This window comes from Indicator indicator, chromosome 29, assembly GCF_027791375.1.
Source record: "Indicator indicator isolate 239-I01 chromosome 29, UM_Iind_1.1, whole genome shotgun sequence".
Taxonomy (NCBI): Eukaryota; Metazoa; Chordata; class Aves; order Piciformes; family Indicatoridae; genus Indicator; species Indicator indicator.
The window spans coordinates 4,126,519-4,146,529 of NC_072038.1; the positions used below are offsets into that span (position 1 = coordinate 4,126,519).

General features: G+C 50.1%; 1 protein-coding gene across 1 annotated transcript in view; it reads left to right on the forward strand.

Moving 5' to 3' along the window:
- Window positions 1-20,011, forward strand: part of MYO15B (myosin XVB) — a 45,366-nt gene that overhangs the window by 13,581 nt on the left and 11,774 nt on the right. Inside the window, exons 14-39 of the mRNA XM_054394055.1 lie at window positions 394-519; window positions 1,014-1,091; window positions 1,428-1,576; window positions 1,696-1,741; window positions 2,101-2,193; window positions 2,844-3,019; window positions 3,421-3,514; window positions 5,143-5,220; window positions 6,708-6,765; window positions 8,309-8,439; window positions 8,547-8,642; window positions 9,686-9,921; window positions 10,006-10,184; window positions 10,981-11,053; window positions 11,470-11,667; window positions 11,732-11,850; window positions 12,072-12,169; window positions 12,823-12,910; window positions 14,280-14,402; window positions 14,559-14,635; window positions 15,244-15,471; window positions 15,952-16,048; window positions 16,375-16,524; window positions 16,802-16,991; window positions 17,104-17,194; window positions 18,283-18,499. Coding sequence (XP_054250030.1) covers window positions 394-519; window positions 1,014-1,091; window positions 1,428-1,576; window positions 1,696-1,741; window positions 2,101-2,193; window positions 2,844-3,019; window positions 3,421-3,514; window positions 5,143-5,220; window positions 6,708-6,765; window positions 8,309-8,439; window positions 8,547-8,642; window positions 9,686-9,921; window positions 10,006-10,184; window positions 10,981-11,053; window positions 11,470-11,667; window positions 11,732-11,850; window positions 12,072-12,169; window positions 12,823-12,910; window positions 14,280-14,402; window positions 14,559-14,635; window positions 15,244-15,471; window positions 15,952-16,048; window positions 16,375-16,524; window positions 16,802-16,991; window positions 17,104-17,194; window positions 18,283-18,499 — 3,289 coding nt within the window. The remainder of the gene's footprint in view (window positions 1-393; window positions 520-1,013; window positions 1,092-1,427; window positions 1,577-1,695; window positions 1,742-2,100; window positions 2,194-2,843; window positions 3,020-3,420; window positions 3,515-5,142; window positions 5,221-6,707; window positions 6,766-8,308; window positions 8,440-8,546; window positions 8,643-9,685; window positions 9,922-10,005; window positions 10,185-10,980; window positions 11,054-11,469; window positions 11,668-11,731; window positions 11,851-12,071; window positions 12,170-12,822; window positions 12,911-14,279; window positions 14,403-14,558; window positions 14,636-15,243; window positions 15,472-15,951; window positions 16,049-16,374; window positions 16,525-16,801; window positions 16,992-17,103; window positions 17,195-18,282; window positions 18,500-20,011) is intronic.

The following is a 20,011-nucleotide window of genomic DNA, read 5'->3' on the forward strand; positions in this document are numbered from 1 at the left end:
AAATCCCTCTCTTAACTCCTTCATTTGCTCTTGTTTGCATGGCTGGATTTGACTGGTTGGCCTTTAACATGCAGGAGGAATACAGCCAAGAGCAGCTAGCATGGAGTCCTGTTTCCAAGATGTGCAGTGAGTCATGCCTAGATTTCATTGCTGCAAAGCCCCATGGCATCTTGTGCATCTTGGATGACCAGACTTCACTGACTCAGGTGAGAAGCTTTTGTCCTTTTCTGTGATCCCTTTCACAGGGTGGTTATGGCGAGGCAGATAAACAGATGGAACAGGGACTGTGATGGCACAAGTATTAGATGTTTTGACCTTTGGTTTAGCACCTTCTTGTCAGCCTACCAAATATGTTACAGCAGCAAGAAAACAGGTTTGTCATCTCTTTTGCAGGCCACTGACCACACTTTCCTCCAGAAGTGTCACTACCATCATGAAAACAGCCCTTGGTACACCAAGCCCAAGCTGCCTTTGCCAGTCTTCACAGTGAAGCACTATGCAGGCCCTGTCACCTACCAGGTGAGCTGGCAGGGGGCTCAGAGCATTTGGAGCAACAGGTCAGCTTGGAAGCACGATGTACATGTCCTGATGGATCAGCTCTGAGTGCTGTGAGCAAAGCCTCTCTTTGTAACTGCACATCTCTGTAGAGCATGAGTTAGCAGAAATGATAAGATTCTTACTAAGAAAGTTAACTAAGCTGTCTGTAGGTAGAAGCAAAATAGGTAATGGCATGAGCTCCACACAGCCTGCGTTTCCTGGAAATCCAGGAAAACTGTAGCTGCTGAAGACAAGTGAGGGGTCAGAGCCTGCTGGAAAAAGAGCAATTCCTCCTAAAAGCAGAAGTCATTGTCCCCTTCTCCCCTAGTGGCAGTGAGCAAACCTCATTCCCTAGGGCTTTCCCCTTTTTTCACCTCCCCAGCTGTCTGCCCCAAGTCAAGATGTGTGTGAGAGGAGTGTTTACCTGTGTGGTTGGTGATCTGAGTGGTGCATTAAATCAGATTTTGCCTCTGCAGGTCCACAAGTTTCTTAACAAAAACCGTGACCAGCTGCGTCCAGAGGTGCTGGATATCTTCTCTCAGAGCCGCCTCAAGGTGCTGTAGTGGTTCAGGATGAAGATCTCTACTGCAGACACCTAACAAGTGGCTCATTGCTTGCATATGAGAAGCAGAAAGATCCTGGTCAGGTGGCAGGAGAACCTGGAGAAACCACGAGGAGTTTTACTCTACTGAAGCACACTTGGGAACTGAGCAAGTCATGTTTGCTCTCAGCTGATGCATTTGATATATAAAAAGCACAGGGTGCCTGGGAATGCTGCTGGGTTCCTGGCACTGTTAGGGGCCAGGGAGAATGATTTCCCGGTTTCAGGCAGACTAGACTGTTCTTTCCATGTAGTTCAGGGAGCTTTGGTCTTTTCTTTGTTTTTGCAGGTGGTGTCTCACATTTTCCAGAAGGCTAAAGCTGCCTATAGTCAGCAAAGGGAGCTGGGGGCCAGAGGCAAAGGACTCAAGCCTCAGGCCTCCACACTGGTGTCCAAATTCCAGCAGTCTTTGCAGGACCTCACAGCCAGGCTGAGAAGGTGAGAGAGATTGTTACTGTGCCATCCCTGCACTTCTGCATGCAGAGGTGTGTGAAGTCTTCCCAAGCCAGCACAGAGAGGAGGAGGATGCTCAAAGGTTCTTCCTTGCTGTTTTGCAGGAGCCATGCCTTCTTCGTTCGGTGCATCACCCCTAATCCCCAAAAGGTAGGGCAGCATCCTGACCTCCTTATGGAATCCTTCAGTTCCTTGAGGTGCAGTCCAGGAATTTGGACTCCTTTCCTTCATTCTTCATTTGGTAGCTTGAAACTTTTCTTCCCCCTTTTTTTTTTGGTCTCTCACCCTTCCCCATGCCCATGTGACCTGGCCACACGCTGGAGCCAGTGTCAGCTGGACACCAGACAATGTGCTGGGATTTGTGTTTCACCACCCCCAGACCATGACAAGATCTAACCCAAGAATAGGACAATAGAAGGAGATTCTTTCTAAATTCTCTGCCTTCTGTCTCCTTCCCTCCTCTCCCCCCACTTCTTGTTTTGCATTTCTTTTCTGCCTTATGTTCACAGCTGTCAAATATCTTTGATGTGGAGCATGTCGCTTGTCAGCTGCAGCATTCTGGGATACTGGAAGCTATCCGCATTCGGAAGGAGGGATACCCAGTCCGTCTTCCATTCCACAGCTTCCTAGCCAGGTACAGTGTTGTACTGGCTTGGAATTCTCCAGCCACTTGAAGCCTGGATGAACTTGTCAGCACTGGATGGGGAATCAAGTTACAGCCCTGGCTTCCTTCCAGGTATGGCCTCTTGGCTGGGCAAAGGCACAACTGCTTGGAGGAGAGGGAAGGCTGCTTGGCAGTGCTGTCTCATGTGGTGGGAAACCCCTCAGAGCTCTATCAGATTGGAGTGACCAAGGTGATGCCTACAGAGAATCCCTCTTTAATCACCCACACCCAGTCATCTCTTCACTGCTTGTCAGTGGACACAGAGCAGCTTGGATTTCAGCTCGACGGGGGAGAACGCTGCATGCCCTCACCTCCCTTTTGCTTTGCCTCTTGTCTCAAGTACTGAGGAGGGATTTTTAGCATTTCAGATAAGGAAAGAGGAGACTGACTCCAGGTGCTGCAGTAGCATGGCCAGCTCCTTCACTGACCCAGCATTCCTTGATTGGGGATCTGGGCTTCTGCCTTTCCTGCTTACTAACCTTCCTCACTCCCTGCAGATGCTTATCAACCAGCCACTGCTCTTATTGATCAGTTCCTAGAGAAGCTGCCTGCTTTCCTTGTGGGTCAGCAGCTGTTCCCTTTGCCCAGGTTTTTCTGAAGGAGAAGGCCAGGCAGCTTCTGGAGAGGCGATGGAACCAGAGGCTGGCCTGGGCCATTGTCACTCTGCAGAGGAACTTCCGATGCCTCCTGCGCCGCAGACGCCTCCGTGTCCTCCAGGAGAAGGTCACCGTCATCCAGGCTCACTTCCGAGGTTACCAGGCAAGGTCAGGAGACAAGGGCCAGGCAAAGCACAGCCTTTTGTCCTTGCAAGGTTGGGAATGTTCCTGACCAGGTCCCTTCTCATGCTGGCTCCTGGACCTGCTCTGCAAGGGGTGGTAGAGGAGGCACTTCCCACCCTGTTGCCCGACACTGTGCAGAGATTCAGTACAGCTGCTGCCAAAACTGCTGCAGTACTTTGCTTTGGTAAGGCTGATGTTGTGAGAGGGTAAAAGTTGTAGGGAAAACATCTAAGAGAGGACCAGGCTCAACACAGTAAGACCAGAGCTGGCCTGGCTGACTGATTTGCTGTTCTGTTTGGCCCATACCCTCCAATTGTGTTCACAGCCTGCCAAATTTGGTTGGTGTTTCCCTCATCAGCAGTTCTTCTCTTCTCCCATCCCTCTAGGAAGCGTTACAGGAGGCTGAAGAAGACCTTGGTGCAATTTAACACGGTGATTTTCATCTCCAGATCTTTGATTCAAAGGAGGAAGCACTGCCAGGTAACAACACACTTCTCAGGAAGCACTGCAGGAGCTATTTCTGCTCTAAGTGGGTGAGGCCAGGGCAGGGATGGCTTTCGAAAGTTTATTGGAAATGATTCAGTGAGGTGTCCTTCACCTCTGGATGACACAAACATAGTCTAAAGTAGGAATCACAGAGGTGGGAGCCTCCTCTCTCTAGACAAAGTTCAGAATTGGCAGAGGTGCTGAAATGCAGCTGTGTATGTCAGCTTCTCGAAGTTGTCCCACACCAGACACGAGCTTATTCCACCTGTGGCCTCCAGAGCTGCTGTACTGCCTAAGCTATAAGGAGTCATTCATTGTGGTCTTTCAGTTGTCCAGTTAAAGCTCTGGTGTTTGCCCAGCTGATGACTGAAATGCAAGATTTTTTTCAGGCCACAGTGATCCTTTCCTGACCCCTTACAGCTGTCTCAGCTTGCTGAAGTCCTTGGCCCTTGGATGTCAGCTGGGCCCATAGCTGAGGTGAGAATAGGATGGCAGTGGTTTGAGAAGATGGCAAATTGCACGCAGGAGAGAGCCATGGCTCTGTCAAGTGGGTTCACTGAATTTTGCATGAGCTGCTAAAAAGAAAATTAAAACCAGAAAATCAGACCACTGATCCTTAGAGCAGCAACTGAGCTTCCCATAGCTGTCAGCTTCACAAGGGAGGGACCCAGTACAGCTGCTGGCATGACTAGCAAAGGATGAGGCAGACAGCTAAGGTCAGTGTTGCTGGAAGACTGCAGAGGCTCCTTCTTCCCCACCATGCCCAGAGCACTGTGTGTTTCTGTGCCTTTTCCTTCCCCTTCCTACTTGGACAGGATCCACCTTTTCTCTTGCCCAGGTAACCACAACAGCACAACAGTTTCACTTCCTCCAATATTTGCCTGTTGAGGTCTCTACACATGCAGTAGCAACAATAAAGATCTCAAAGTTCACCTGCTGCCAAGTTCCTCCTTTCCCCCCCACCCCACAGCCCTGCCCTTTGGACTTTAGCAAGCCTGCTGTCTTTCTCAGCCCAGCCCTCATAACCTCCCATCTAGTCACACTGCTCTGCAATATAGACAAGCAGGAGAGACAGAAGCAGAGACAGAGACCTTCCTTTTCCATCTTGGAGTAGGAGTCAGGTGAGCCGTGAGGTTGGGGGATAGTGACATGGATGGGAAGGATCAGAGCTGCAAGGGAGTTTGGCTTTTGGTGTCCCTAAACCCTCTCTCAAGGGGACCCTCTCCATGGACAAGTTCATCCATCCATGTTCTGGCTCTGTTCCCTTGTTCTTTGATGCTGGAGGAGCCAGGGGAACATTTGTGACAGCTTCTGTGTGCTTTTGTCCTGAGACACATCAAATGCTAGGCAAGGGAGGAAAGGGGTGGCAGTGATGCTGGGCAGGTGGCAAAAGCTCTTGCTGTTGAATTGTGTTGAGCAGGGCATGTGGTGTTTCAGCAAAGAGCTTTGTCTGGGCATCTCTTTCTTGACATGCTGTGATGAGTCCCAGGAAGGCTCTGAAACCATTCTGTCATTTTATCTGCTGGAGCAGGACACCAGCTCCTGCCCATCCAGAGTCTGCCCCCCAAACGTAGCAGTTTACATCTTTTCCCACTCCTCATCCCCCTTATATCTCCTAACAGCAGGAGTTAGAAGAAAGGAAAAGGAGGAGGAGGTTCCTGGAGAGTGGTGACTCGGAGAACAGTCCCAACCAAGGAATGGTAAGCTGTCAAACAGCCTGGGGCAGTCTGAGAGAGCACAAACCAGGCTCTTGGGGTGGTCTCCATCCCCTCAGCCCAGGCTTGCTGAGGAACATCAAAACATTTGGAGAGTGTATAGAGCCCACAGCTATGCTGGAAAGCTAGCAGCCAAGAATTCAGTTCAGCCTGGTGTAAAGAGCTCTCTTTATATCTCTTTATACCACCTCTCTTCTGAGGTGGTCCTGAAACAGGGGACCATGTTTGTTCACAGCACTGGACCTGTTCTTTGGAGCTGGGAGGAAAACTATTTGTGATAATGGTGGTTTGTTGTGAAGGGTGGGAATGAGACAGTGCTGCACAGATGTGTTTATGGAAGATGTAGAGGAAGGGAGGGGCTAAAGGCTTCATAACAAGTTTAACTGCATCAAGTACCATCAATAACTCTAACTAATGTCAGTATTGGTGAGCTTGGGCTGGGCATACGTTGGCTGTGACGTGTGTAGCAAGGAAATCTGAACTGATACCATCCACAATTCTGCATGGGTTTGTTAGTACCAACAACAGAAACACCCAGCTCTTGCACTCTTGCAATGTCACCTGCTTCCTCAGGTGTGGATCCAGGACTGTGGAATTTCATGGTCCACTTCCAGAGCATGCCATTGAAAAGCTAGACTTAAAGTCAAGTATCTTCTTAGGAGCAAAATCAAGCTGATTAAAAAAACCCAAACCCTGTGAATCTGTCTTGAAGCACTGCTGAGAGCAGATGTGGAGAATGTGTCAGTAGTGTGCTGGGGAGTGTGCAGACCTTTAAAAAATCCCAACACAACAAAACACAAAGAAAACTCCAAAGGGCTTGTGCCTGTAGCTTGGTTTTTTAGTGTCTTAATCTAAGTATTCCTTTCTGCAAAGCCCTGAACTGCCATGGTGTGCAGACATTGATGCTGATACACTGTGTGGCATTGGCCCATCTACTTCTTGCCTGGCACAAATTCATGTGCAAACCCATGAAAAACCTAGGTCCAGATTCTCACCTGAATTACTCAGGTACAGATTTAAGCTTCCTGAGGAGCCTTCAAAATAGTGATGTGCATCAAAGGTCAGAATCAGGTTTCTGTTTGTGCTTGGTTACTGAAAAATAAAAATGGCAGAGAAAGGAGCAGGAGAGAATGGTTCAACCTCAATCTCTTCTGTGCAATACCTGTTAGTAATGAGAGATGAGTCAGAGGGTCACCTTTCCTGTCACTTCCCCCTTGTGGCTATTGATTTTTGTAGGAATTACTCAGCTTTCCCTCCCACACCCTACACCTGGGGTCATCTGATCCTCCCCTGAGTGGAAGGGTTCTGAACATGGCACAGCCAGAACCTACTGGTTTGCTCAGCTGCTCAAGCCCTGTCCTGGCCAGGTTTTCAAAGCAGCTTTACCCAGCCTGAGCAGAGGAGCTCGGGGTTATTCTGTTGTTTCACTGCTGGTACCCCAGTGCCTGACACGCTCTCACTGTTCCCCACAGGATGTGGAGCTGCTGGAGATCCCTGCAGAGTTTGCTGCCCTCCTGCAGTTAGCTGAAGGTGAGCAATCCTCTCTCCTTCCCTCCCTTTCCCACACTGTTGATTTCCTCCTTTTCTAGCAATTCAGCTATGTGCTTGTTCTCCCTGTGCTGCCTGTCACCTGGGTTGTGTTTGATTTATGATGATTGCAGTGTAAATATGCTCAAGACAAATGGTGTCCTGTGTATTGTTTCCCCACACGACAGGGTGTAAAAGCTGCTGGGGCCAGCGGGCAGAACCCCAGCTGAAAATTCAGTTTCTCTGTTACCTTTTCAGCTCTTCTCTTGAGCTGTGCTGGTAGAGCTGATGAGGGTGGTGGTGCAAAAAAACGTTTTGGTCAAAGCTGTGTGGCCACAAGCTGTTAAGATAACCCCAGGTCTGTTGCAGGGTTGGATATCTAGGGTGTGAGAGCTCAAACACATCTTTTGTCCTACTCAAAAGCCTTCAAGCAAATTGAAGGTGGAGGAAGCCAAAAACGACAACTTCTGGCACTTTCAGAGAAGCATTTTGAGGTTTTCATTTAAAAATTACTTGTTCAAATGTAATTATTTTAAAACAGTAGAAGTAGGTAGACCAAACATAACACTTAAGGATGTAACATGTAACCAGTTAAGGGAAATGTTTTGCTTGGGTTGGAAAGTGTCTTGGCTTGTTTTCAAACAACCAAAACACCACTACATGAAATAACTTCCCAAGCTGCCAACTTGATCTTAAGCATGAAGTTGTTTGCAGTTTTCTGTCCTCTTCTAACTCTTTGTGCAATGTGCACATTGACGTTAAAAAGGGCTGAGGGTTTGCCTTTTTTTGTTGGTACAGCATCTCAGAAAAAGGCAGCTCTGTCTTCAGTCTTCTGCATAGGACAGTGAAGGACAGAATCAGTCAGCTTGGGAACTGGAGCAGACTGTGCTGGATCCCCAAACACCTCATCCTTCATGGCATATCCCTCTAGGGACCAGCAGCTGGTCCAGTGAGCAGTTGCCTAGAGGAGCTCAAAGGACAAACTGCACTCAAGCTGCTGAAAATGAAAGCTGGTGGGATGTAAACAGGGAGGAGAAGGAGAGCATCAGAGGACACCTTGGTGTGGAGAGAGAGGAATGCACAGAAGCTGTGCTGCATTGAGAAATCTTTGTTTGCAAAGGTGTTTGCTCCTCTGTTATCCAAGATAAATCCCTCATCCAGTGCCTCTTCATGAAGGCCTCTCATTCACCTCCTGACTGAACAGTAGCTCTGCACTAGCTCTGCACAGACTCAGCTTTTCCTGCCTTGTAAACTCTGCATAACAGAATTGAACTCTGGGTGCTGAGTGCCCTCTGGGTGTTACCCAGGGTGAAAGTCAGAAAGACTCTGCAGGAGCTCTCTCCTGAGCTTAGTCTATATTGGTCTGAAGGAAACAAGGCTGTACCTGCTTGGGGGTTTAGGGCAGCAGGGCTGGACTGGGTGTCAGGGTGCTGGTAGAGGTGCTGAGGCAAGGATAGATGCACATTATCCATGTGTTGCACTGTGAGTTGGATGTGTTCTGGCTGCCTTTCCAACTGCTACAACAAAAACCCTCTTTTTCCTGCAGGTCAGAACTGGGCACAGGCCAACCAGATAACTGAGGCATTGCCTCCAGAAGCCAAGGTCAAAGATGACCTTTCCCTCCCACCCACCATCAACAGCTATCCTTTCTCCTCCTTCATTAAGTCACACTTCCAGGTGAGAACTCTTTCCACCTCTTCATTGCCTCCCCCACTGGGCAAGCACACTAGTTCTAGTAACACCAGAATCAACCTCTATGTTTCTGTCCTTTTGTTCCTTTGCAGAAGACAGATTTCCCTGCCCCTGGCCAGCCTCTGCAGCACCCCTTGACCCAGCTGGATGCTGAATACCAGGAGAGTGCACTTGAGGTCAACAAACTGGTAAGAGACATCTTGACCAGGGCCTTGTTGATGTGCAGGTGGGCATAAGATGAGTTTTTTATGTCATTATGTAACAAGATGGTGGTGGTGGCTGCTGTTCTAAACATAGATGGTGTTAGGAGAGCTGAAAAAAAAATCACTCCCTCTAGGCAGTGGAGCAGTCTGACAAAGATTGCATGCAGCCCCTTAGGGTTGCTGCATTCTTGGTGAGGTATAGACCAGCCACAGACCAAAGGTATAGACCTTTGAATGGGATCAAAGTGATGAAGCCTCTGAATTTGGCAGGACATAGAGGGATTAGGCTGCTGAGCTTTAGTTTCCCAATATTCCAGATTCAGCAGCAATGACACCATAAGGGACACCCCTCTTCTCCAACACTTACTCTTTATGTCAGTCATAGAACAAGGCTTAACCACAGTTCATGCAACTTGGTATGATATTAACTTCACCAAATTATTTTTACCGGGTAGTTGGTGGTGTTTCCTCATGCTTGCCTCTCTGAGCTTTTCACAAAGATCAACAAGGCATCAATTTCTTGCGTGTGTTTTTACAGCTAGGCAGCCTGTGGGCTCAGGCAGTAGCAAACAGCCTGTGATGACTTGCTTCTGTAGCTGAGCTGTGCCCAGAGAAGGGGAAGTGTTTTGCTTAATAACAAATTCTGAGTCAGAGGACATAACCTAAGAAGAGACTGAAGCCACCCTGGCTTTTAGTTCAGGGTCCGGTCTCTGCGAGCACTGCCTTCCAAATTCCACAGAACACAGGCTCTGGGCAGCCTGATCCAGTGTGAGGTGTCCCTGCCCATGGCAGGGGGGTTGGAACTGGATGATCCTTGTGGTCCCTTCCAACCCTGACTGATTCTATGATAGGTGGTGCACAAAACCTGAGGACAGATCCTGACTGAGTGGTGTCCATTTCTCTTAGGCTCACAAACACCCTGGTGCCTAGAGCCCAGGTTGAAACCTTTGGAACAGAAGGTTACAACCAGAGCTTTCTATTTTATTTTTTTGTCTTTTTTTTTTTTTTTCCCCCTTGGATGCTTCTAGATTTTGCGGTTCATTGGTGACAAGAACCTCCAGGGCTGGCAGGAGGTCCTTCTGGGCAACTACATCGCTGCAAGAGGTTTGAACAATGTGGCTCTACGCAATGAAATCTTCAGTCAGGTGGTTGCCCAGGCGTGGAAAAACCCAGACCTGGAGCACAGCCAGCGAGCTTGGGTCCTGATGGCAACCTTGCTGAGCTGCTTTGCCCCTTCACCAGCACTGGAGAAGCCACTGCTGAAGTAAGGAGGAGGAAAGACCTGGCTACATGTGGATTAAGGCTGAGAGAGCGTGAGCAGTGTGCTAAACGCAGTTGCTGTCCCTAGGTTTGTGTCAGACCATGGCCTGGAGGGCTACAATGCTGTCTGCCAGCGCAAGGTCTTGACAGCAGCACAGCACACAGGCACAGACTCTGCCTTGTCTCGAGCCTACCCTCCCACCCAGCTGGAGTGGACTGCAAACCAGAGGAGAGGGAGGATGGTGCTGGATGTTCATACTTTTAATGGTAACTTGTGCTTCTGCCCTCCCACTGGCTTCTAATCCCTGAGGGCTGCTCCAGCACAAAATCAGCATTCACAAATTACTTAGAAGTGTAGAATTGCTTCGGTTGGAAAAGACCTTTAAGATCATTGGGTCCAATCATTACCTAACTCTACCAGACTAAGCTTCTCTCAGCTTAGTACAGAGGGATCAGAACACCAGTTCCTTCCAGCTGGTACAACCATGGGGGATATAAGCACCTGAACCCAGACCCAGAAGTCCCAAAGTCTGGGCCTGACAAGACCTGCTCCTCAGGCTGAGGGATGAGATGCTTCTGGGTTTGGGCCCATCTCAACAGAGGACTGTTCTGGTTGTCCATCTTTATGGTCCAGGTTTCCTGTTGCCCCTCACTGCACAGGCTGTGCAGCAGAACTGCTGCCTTTGCTACAGGGACTTTCTGCCTTTCTCCCTTCTCCAGTACTGCCTTATGCTGCTTCTTGAGTGATCAGAAGCTCTGTGAGTCGAATGCAAGGCATCCCTGCTCTGGCTCCTTGGTGAAGTGGGAGTGGTGGCCCAAGTGAGCCAGGATAGCGTGAGGGTTTTCAGCTGTCAGGTTGGAAATGCCAACCTGTGCCACCAAAGAATTCTTTAGGATGTGAATGTGTTCATGTGCAGCCCTCCACATGCTTCCACTCCTCCTGTGGCCCTTGCTCAGGAGTGTGTAAGACTTTTCAGCTGGGCTTTTCATGTGTCCTGCAGAGTTTAGGTGTTGCTTTGGGCCCTGCTGGGGAGGCTGTGTACTGACTTTTTTTCTATGCTAGAGGAGATGCTCTCAGCTGAGGTGGAGTCCTGGATGACTGGGGAGCAGTATGCAGGCTGGATCCTGAGTGCAAGGTACTGCCAGAGCATGGGAGAAGGTCTGGGGGTACAAAAAAAATTGTCACTTGTTCTAAGGTTCAGACTGGTTGGGGCTGCAGGCTAGAATTTGTATGATCAGGTGTGGAATAACCACTCCTCACCCCTGTGCTCTCTCCTTCACCCTTCCATCTGTGTGCATAAGCTGCAGACCTCTCCAGGAGGACAGGAACCACTGGTGTGAGCTTCTCAGAGCAGCTTCAGATCAAAATGAAAGGACAAATCTGCGGCAATTCCATTTTCCTCCTGACCCTGGACACTTAACATGTGCTTCACACTCTAAATCTTAAGGACTTAAGCCAGGGTAGACAAGGCAAGAGGAAACTGCCTGCAGTGTTGTCCTTCTCTCCCTTTCCCCTGCACACATTTTCTCTCCTTCCTTTCCTCATTACCAGGGGCTGTGATAAAAAGTCTCGAGGGTGGTCTGTCTCCATGTTTACTGGCAACACATGGCAGGACTTGCTGGGCTGTGACTTTGTGCTGGACCTGATTGGTGAGATGGAGGATGTCAGCAACCTCAGTGGTTCCTCTCAGTCCTCACCTGAGTACCCCATCATGCCCAAGAGGGACAGAAGCTTCCATGACCTCGATTCGTAAGGCATCTCCTCCTCCTGTCCCACCACCTGTGCCACTCTCACCCAGTGGCTCATCCTTCAGTGCTCTGAACTGTCCTCATCTTACCATCCCCTTCATCAGGATCCCTCCTGCTCCAGGCATCCAGGCCCCTGCCTTCCCCCCACCCAGCCTGCCTCCAGAATTCAACAGTGTCTATGCAGGTGAGCTCTTCCCAGGACTGTAAAGGCATGGGGAAGGGGCAGAGGGGTCCCAGCAGGGAATCAGAGCAGGAAGGGAGACAGATAATTCTTTTTGGTGGACTCCAAGGGCTTGAAGGGCTTCTTGAAGGACTTTACTCCAAATGAGAACTGTCTAACATAGACTGGAGGCAGGGGAATGTTCCTTACCTGCTTTGTCACCAGACTTCACTCTCTGCTCTCAGATTCAAGATTTGGAGATGACCTGAGAACCTCTGTAGGCTTGGATCACTATGTGGATGATCTCTTCAACACTGTGCTGCATCAAGATTCCAGAGTCCCAGTAAGTTCCTTGATCTTCCCTCTTACTTGCTCTGTGCAGCTGTCTTGTGTCTGTGACTCTCATGTATGCCTCTGCCTCCTCACCCTGCCTCTGCCTCCTCACCCTGCCTCTGCCTCCTCACCCTGCCTCTGCCTCCTCACCCTGCCTCTGCCTCCTCACCCTGCCTCTGCCTGCTCACCCTGCCTCTGCCTCCTCACCCTGCCTCTGCCTCCTCACCCTGCCTCTGCCTCCTCACCCTGCCTCTGCCTCCTCACCCTGCCTCTGCCTCCTCACCCTGCCTCTGCCTCCTCACCCTGCCTCTGCCTCCTCACCCTGCCTCTGCCTCCTCACCCTGCCTCTGCCTCCTCACCCTGCCTCTGCCTCCTCACCCTGCCTCTGCCTCCTCACCCTGCCTCTGCCTCCTCACCCTGCCTCTGCCTCCTCACCCTGCCTCTGCCTCCTCACCCTGCCTCTGCCTCCTCACCCTGCCTCTGCCTCCTCACCCTGCCTCTGCCTCCTCACCCTGCCTCTGCCTCCTCACCCTGCCTCTGCCTCCTCACCCTGCCTCTGCCTCCTCACCCTGCCTCTGCTCAGCTCAGCAGTGCCTTTTGGTGCCTTTCTCTCTGTGAAGTCCTCTCTCTCTCTGGGCTCAGATCACTTTCTCCTTGGTGCAGGACATGGAGAACAGAGAGGTTCTGACTGGACGCATGAAAGGAGGTGGGAAGATTGGACCCCCCCAGAGAGGAATCTTTCCTTCTACAGGTCTGTGAGGGGATGGGGCCAGCTGGGAGTAGCTCTGGGGCTATGTAAGCTTCAGTGTGCACAAGTCAGGGACTCTCTTAAATGCTAATTATTGCCTGGGCTTGGCTGATTCTTGAAGAACCTTGATCTTCAGTGTGGATCAACAGAAGATGCACTCCTCACTCCCAGGTGCTGGGAGACAGATGCTTTGGGGAAGTGCTAGGCAATGGTACCACCTTCGTTCTGCTTTTAATTTCTCTCTCAAGTTAGTCTTGGGAGGATCAAGGCAACAGGTAGCTGGTTTCTGACCCTTGCCACCTCTTCCCTAGGCCAATGTTCAAAAGTCCTGTATCCACACAAAACAGTTGCTGCCTTTTCTCAGGGGAGGTTTTTAATCTTTCTTATTGCTTCCTTACAGACTTTCCCATCATCTCTAGCTACTCCCTAGGTTAGTAAGTGTGAGCCCTGGTTTGTGTGTTTGGTTTCTTTACTTTTCCTCGTTTCCATGGAGCTAAGACTCAGGGATTTTCAGCAGGGTGGAGTCAAACACCAGTACCTTAATGGCACTGAGAAATCTGCATGTGTAGGAACACACCCAGCTGTTTCAGAAAGGTGGGGAAGGTACTGGTCAGACCATTTTATTGAGCCTGGGACTGTTTTGGCTACTACAGAGACTCTGGGGCATGACAAGCCAGTTTGTCACTCACTGTGCTTAGATCAGTGGGGGATGTGGAGATCTCTCTGTGGTGTCCCAGGGTCATTCTCACTGCTGGGGACGTCATGATTCAGTAGACCTGTGCTGTGTGCTGCCTCACCCCAGGCTGGGATGGATCTCCATACCCCTTGCTCCTTCTGGCTTTGACCTCACTGGGCTCTCTGGTTTGTGGCCTCCTGTGGGACTTGACTGCTGAGAGCAGAGGAATTCCTTTCTCCTCACAGCTCCTTCACAATGCCACCCAGGCTAGGGTTCATTGTTCACTCACCCTTGCTACCTGCAGCAAGAAGACCAATATGGATGTGACAGTCCCAGAGACCTTTGCCCATCCCTCAAGAGAAACCTTTTTGGGTAATCATTCACAGGCAGGAGTTATTTATAGGCTTAGTCATGAAGGATGGTGGTGACATAAGTTAGATTTCAGAAGCACTGTCTGGGCACTGCTATTGTGAAATCTGGCAGGCCACACATTTCTCTTTGTTTTCCTTTTTTCCACCTGAGTTTTGCTGTGTCCTGCTGTGTGGGAAGAGTTAAACCACTCACACCTCCCTGTGGTTGCTGCATGTGGGGAGAACTAGAGGTTCCCAGCCTATGCAGTGTGCTCTGCAGGACTGATCAGGGCTTCCCCATCTGCAAGTCCCCAAAACCACTGTGCATGTGGTCTTCTGCCCCTAGGCTTCTCTGGAGTGACCCAAGCACCAGTTTACCAGCCCATGCCTTCAGTGCTGGGAATGCCAGCAGCCATGCCTATGATGCCAGCAGCTGGTGGGATTGCACCTATGCCAGGTACACCACAGTGCTTCAGTGACTGTCCAGGGGAAGAGGATGGTGGGGTTGGTGTTGTCATGGAGCCTGTGCCTTGGCATGCCAGGCAGGGTGCTCAGTGAACACTCACCTCTGGGCTGTGGGGAGCTGTTGCCTGTGGGCTTCTGCAGACCTGTGTGTCTTCCACAGCCATGGTTCCAGCTATAGATCCTGCTCAGTTAGCAGCACAACAGCAAGCCTTTATCAACCAGCAAGCCATGCTCATGGTGAGTGGAAGGGACTGGTTGGGAGGGGCCCAGGAGCTGGGGAAAAGCAGGGAACTGCTTGGGCTGTGTGCTGTGAAGAGGTCAGCCACGCTCCCCTCCTGCCTTACGCCTGCTCTGTAACACTCTGTGCTTGCTGCTGGGGTTCAGCTCTATAAAGTTGGGGTTATTTAAGACTGCAAAACTGGGAACTCCCTTTTTTGCCCCTTTGTGTCCGTGAGAACACTGAGGCGCCACAGGTGAGTGAGTAGCAGGGACAAGAACAGCTGCAAGGGGCAAGGAACAGCCTCAGCTGTAATTCCCATGTGATTTTAAGAAGGGATTTGCTACAGGTGCAGATCTGCAGTGTTCTGCTTTCTGCACAAAGCCTTCTGGGTGCATGGAGCTCCCAGGCTAGCACCTCAGAGGCAGCTGAGTCATTGGGGTGTTGTTAGGAGCTCTGCCTAGGTGGGAGCAGACTCCCTGAGCACACCTTGTCCATAACACTGGGAGATTTGCAGGGACTGGGTGGGTATTCTGTGATTGCCAGCAAAAGAATGGAGCAGCCTGAGTGGTGGGGGGTGGGTTTGTGTAGCCTAGAGCTCATAGACATTCCAATTCCCTTCCTTCAGGCCCAGCAGATGACCCTTCAAGCCATGACCCTTTCTCAACAACAGCAGCAGCAGCAACAGCAGCGCTGGCAAAAGTCTCTTGAGAACTCAAGGTCAAGAGTCTCAAGTCCACCACAAGCCCGAGCCCTGGCTCCAACCTCAGACCCAGTCCCAGCTACTTCCCCAAACCCCAAGAAGCCTCCCAGAAGTCAGGATGCTCCAGAACCACCACCTAAGGCAGAAGAATTGGTATGAGAAATGAACAGTGGTGGTGAATTTGGTTTGAATGTCATGATTTGACTTTGCTCTGCTTCCCTTTGAGTGTGGCAGTGGTTTGGCAGAGAGGGGAGCAGAGAGCTGTGCTTCCCTACAATAACTGAGGCCTTTCAAACTCTGCTTGCTGAGTGTTTAAGACCCAGGACCAAACCCTCTTGGCACTGGCTCTGTGGAGGGTTGGCTGCACTGTTGGCCAATGAATCCCCATAGTAAAATTCATCATTCTGAGTCCTTTACCTTCCAGCAAGTTGTGTTGGGTCTCTAACCTGTACTCCTCCTTCCTGTGACTTGGTTGATAATTCCTTTGCTCAGAGACTGATCTCTTGGGACATTCCCAGATGGGAAGAAGTTCTGGATCAGAACATGGCAAGGAAAGCTCCCCTCTGAACTGAAGGGCACTCTGGAGGTGAGGACTGGCTGGTGCTGACTGCCCATGCTGTGAACTGCTTGCAGGTTTATGAGTACACAGAAGACCAGTCCTCCAGCAGTGAAGATGATGAACATCTTCCAACAACTTTCCAGGAGAAGAGAGAATATTTTCAGAAGAAGGGTGAGCATTTCCCACTGTGGGAATTTCACTCATCATAACACCTTGTTCTGCAGCCTTCCTGGCATCACTTTCCTGTTTGGAACCCAACTAATCCCTGCAGGAGCTGCTGTAGCAAGAGTTTTGGGTGCCTCCTCAGCTGGCTGCACTCAGATTGTGAGGTGTTGAGCTGCCAGTTTTCTAGAAACCTTTGGGCTTGTGACTGACACATGTTCTTTTGCCTCTAGAAAGCACAAGCTTCTGCTGGCTGATGCAAGGGTGGGGACTATGCTGTTAGTGCTGGGTTTTGGCTGTGGGTTTACCCAGCTCAAATTCCACTTTTTATGCAGGAGAGCAAAAGATCCGAGTGAAGAAAATCCGACCTGCATCTAAAGCCTGGAGCCCTCCAGCAAACCCCCAGCCAAAGCAGGAGGAGGAGGAGAAGAAAAAAGAGCAGGAGACAAAGAAAGAAGCGAAGCCTAGACCTGAACCAGAAGCAGGTAAGATGCTGTGCAGCAGATACCCAGGCAGGCAGCCAAGAATGAACTTTTCAAGAGCATCAGGCCAGGATATATGCAGAAGAGGAAAGCATCTGGCTCTCTTGGAAGTCTACATCTTGAGATGGGAGAGGGGAAGGCTGAGCTTTGGGAAGTGGGATCCCTAAGCAAGGCAGTGGCCAGTCAGCTTCGGGGTGAACGAGAGGGAGCTTCAAATGAGATGAAGAGATTTCTCCTGTGTCTTTGCTGCTCTGTTGGTTAAAGCTGTCATCCCCAATAGCTCCTGCTCCTGCTTTGCCACCTCCTGAGCCAAAGCCAAAAAAACAGACACCAAGACCAAAGAAGGAGCTGCCTGTGGTGAAGCCTTCAGGCCCCGAGCTGCGACCAGAACCCAGCCGGGAGATCCGCAACATCATCAAGATGTACCAGAGCAGGCCAGCCCCTGAACCCCAGCCCATCACCCCTGCCAGGTGAGAGGGGGCAGGAAGGTGGCTGGGAACATGTCTCTGTGCTGCCACATGGCTCCACTGTGGCCACAACCCCTCTGCAGCCCCTGTAGCTGTGCTCCCCGTTGCCTTGCAGGAGAGTGTCTAAGCCATTTATAAAGAAGAATGACCCCAAGAACGAGGCTCTGGCCAAGCTGGGAATGGTGAACCTCCCATCTCCTAAATCAGTGAGTTCTTTGCTCTCTGGTCACCTTAAGAGCTCAGCAGGGGGGGCCTGCATACCCATCCTGCAATAGGTTGGTAGTGCAGTGGGTGATCTCTTGATGGGTTACTAGGGAGTTGTGAGCTGACAGCATGGTGCTGCCCATCCCAGACTGGATTCCAGTCTGTCAAGTGAGATGGTTTGAAACTGTCTTTTCAATTTTTCTTTGCCAAGTTAAAGCAGAGAAGGCTAAAGAATGTAAATAAGTCACTATTGGGTGTAAGAAAGCAAAATGACGATTGTTCTAAACACTTCCATTGGATAGATAGAAATGTTTAAGACCCACTACTCAAAGCAAAGTAGGGGCAGTTGGGGTCTGAGCTCTCAGCTTCCTTGCTGGGCTGTCTGGCTGCTGCTGCTTCTTCTCTTCTGGCTGAAGATAACACACTGACCTTGGGGAGCTAAGTTAACAGCCTCTCTGCTTCTTAACTTCTCTGCTTTCTGCCAGGGGGGCCTTGGGGGAGGAGGCCCCTTGGGAAAGGCCCCTTTGGGGGGAAGCAAAGGGAGCTTGGTTGTGCTTTTCTGTTGATTGTACATATTTGTAAATGTTGTGAATTGTGTATAGTTGTACATATTCATTGCATTTCGTCACAGATTGTAGATTTGCTTGTAAATACAGCTTGCATTTGCTTTCCAGACTGAGCTAGCCTGGTTATTGTCAGTGTGGGGGGATTTCAGCCCTCACACTGATACATAAAGTCATTTTGAGGAAGCATTTTTGGAGCAGCAAGTCCTATTGTATGTTTAAGGATTACCTGCAAACAAGCAAGTTGTGTTTCCCACATTTGACACCAAGGTCTTGCCCCATTGATGTCTTTATTCCCCTTCCCAACTGGAGGCTTCAGTCTCAGTGACTTGGTTCTCTGCACCTGGGTTTGCTTAATCTTCATCTCGTAGATAGTGTGTGGATTTCACGGTCCTGGTGTCCCTGTTCACACACATCTTGCTTCCAGGGTTGGACTGCTGCCCTAGGGATGGTTCATAGTAGCAGTGTCAGCACAGAGCACAGTAATGCAGAGGGTGACTGGGTCAAATGGTTTTGCTGTCTTGCAGCCATCCCCCCTGCCACAGGAGAAGAAAATGCCTCCACCTACCAAACCCAAGCCAAGCTCAACTTCTAGCTCGATCAAGGAGAAGCAGTTGCCTCTTCTGAGTATCTTCAGCCAGCAGATTACTCCACCTTCTGCTTCTGCTCCTCCTCCTCCCCCACCATTGCCTTCACCTCTCTCAGAGCTTGGGAACCAAGACTGGGAGGATTCCCCAGGGAAGGGTAGGTATTGACTTCACCCAGGGCATTTGGTAGCAGGGAGGGCATGGGGTCAGAATCAGTCCAGTGTCCCAGGAGAAGTCACAGCTCATGTTCTGTCATCAGCCAGCTGGCCAGAGAGTGAATGGGCTGTATGAAACCAGAGAGACTGTCATGGTTCCAGTCTGGCCCAGTAATCAGCATGGCACTTGCCAGCTCTAGCTCTTCCTTGTTTTCCCAGTGCAGTGCTGCATGTCAGGCACAAATGATGAAGGAGGGGTTGGGTTTCCCTGAAGAATGCAGCTAAACCCAGAAGGAACCTTTGGGCTGCAACTTTATCAAGGTCCAGCACAGGATACCTTTTATTACCTACCTGGAACGTGATTACTTTATCAAAGCTGCAATTCAACAGGTGGACTTTAGACCAGGGAGGAATGGGCAGCCAAGTGTTCTACCTTCTAGAGCCTCTGAAGGGTCCTTAAAGACAGGCTGAGGAATGAGGGAATGTTTCTCAGAGGGGAAATGAGAGCTTGGGTAGACCTTGGACACGGGCCACATGCAGATTGTCTGGATGCTGCTCACCTAAATTGTTCTCACCAGTCCTTTGGAAGTGTCTTAGGTTTTGTCCCTGAGTTTCAGCAGGAGCCTGGAGCCATAATTCATTCTGTCCTTGGCTGCTGTTTTGGATATGTGTACCAATGCATTTCAAAATGTTCAAACTCTCTTCAGCTTCACATTTTATGACATGCAAGGAACAGCCAGGCAAACACATTGCTGAGGCAGCTTCCCTGGTGTAGAAGAATTTCCCTGTTTCACTTCCCCTCTCTTTTAAAACACGTTTCTTTAAGAAGTCCTGTGAGGGTAAATCAAAGTGTCTGGATTAGTCTGAAAACTCCTCATCTGCTTTAGATGAGGGGTATCAAACCAGCTGAACTGTGGACTCTACTACAGAGTTCCTATCAGTGAACTCTGAAGTTTGGGAAGTTGGGAGTGCTTGCATGAAGACATCCCTACCTCATCCCTACCTCAATGCCTCTTTAATGTCTTTAATGGATCTCCTGCAGAGAGAAAGTTCAGTGCAAGTCCTGGGTACCAGAACCATGCAGTCTGCAGCTCAGGGGAGAACTTTAATGTCCTTTTAAAATCTCTAGCAGCCTTAAAGTGAAACTTGTGTCTTCAGCCTTAAGCAGAGGGGTAGCATTTTGCCTGGGATGCTGTCTGCTCCCTGTCTCTGGAGGGCTTCTAGTAGGAGCACTGAACTTCGTGGCTCTTGCAGCAAGTACAAAGGCTCTCAGAAATGCTGCTACTCACATGATGGCTGTTGGGTGCATGCACTCACATTGGCTGGTCACTGACCTTCAAGAGGGTTCCTGGCAATATCCAGCCAGGCACTGTCCTCTTTCTCTTGGTTAGGTCTCTGACAGGTGGGAAGCTGGCCCCACAGGCAGCAATAGGCATAAAGAAGATATTCTTCCCTGAGGGTGGTGAGGCACTGGAACAGATTGCCCAGAGAAGTTGTGGAGGCTCCAATGCTGG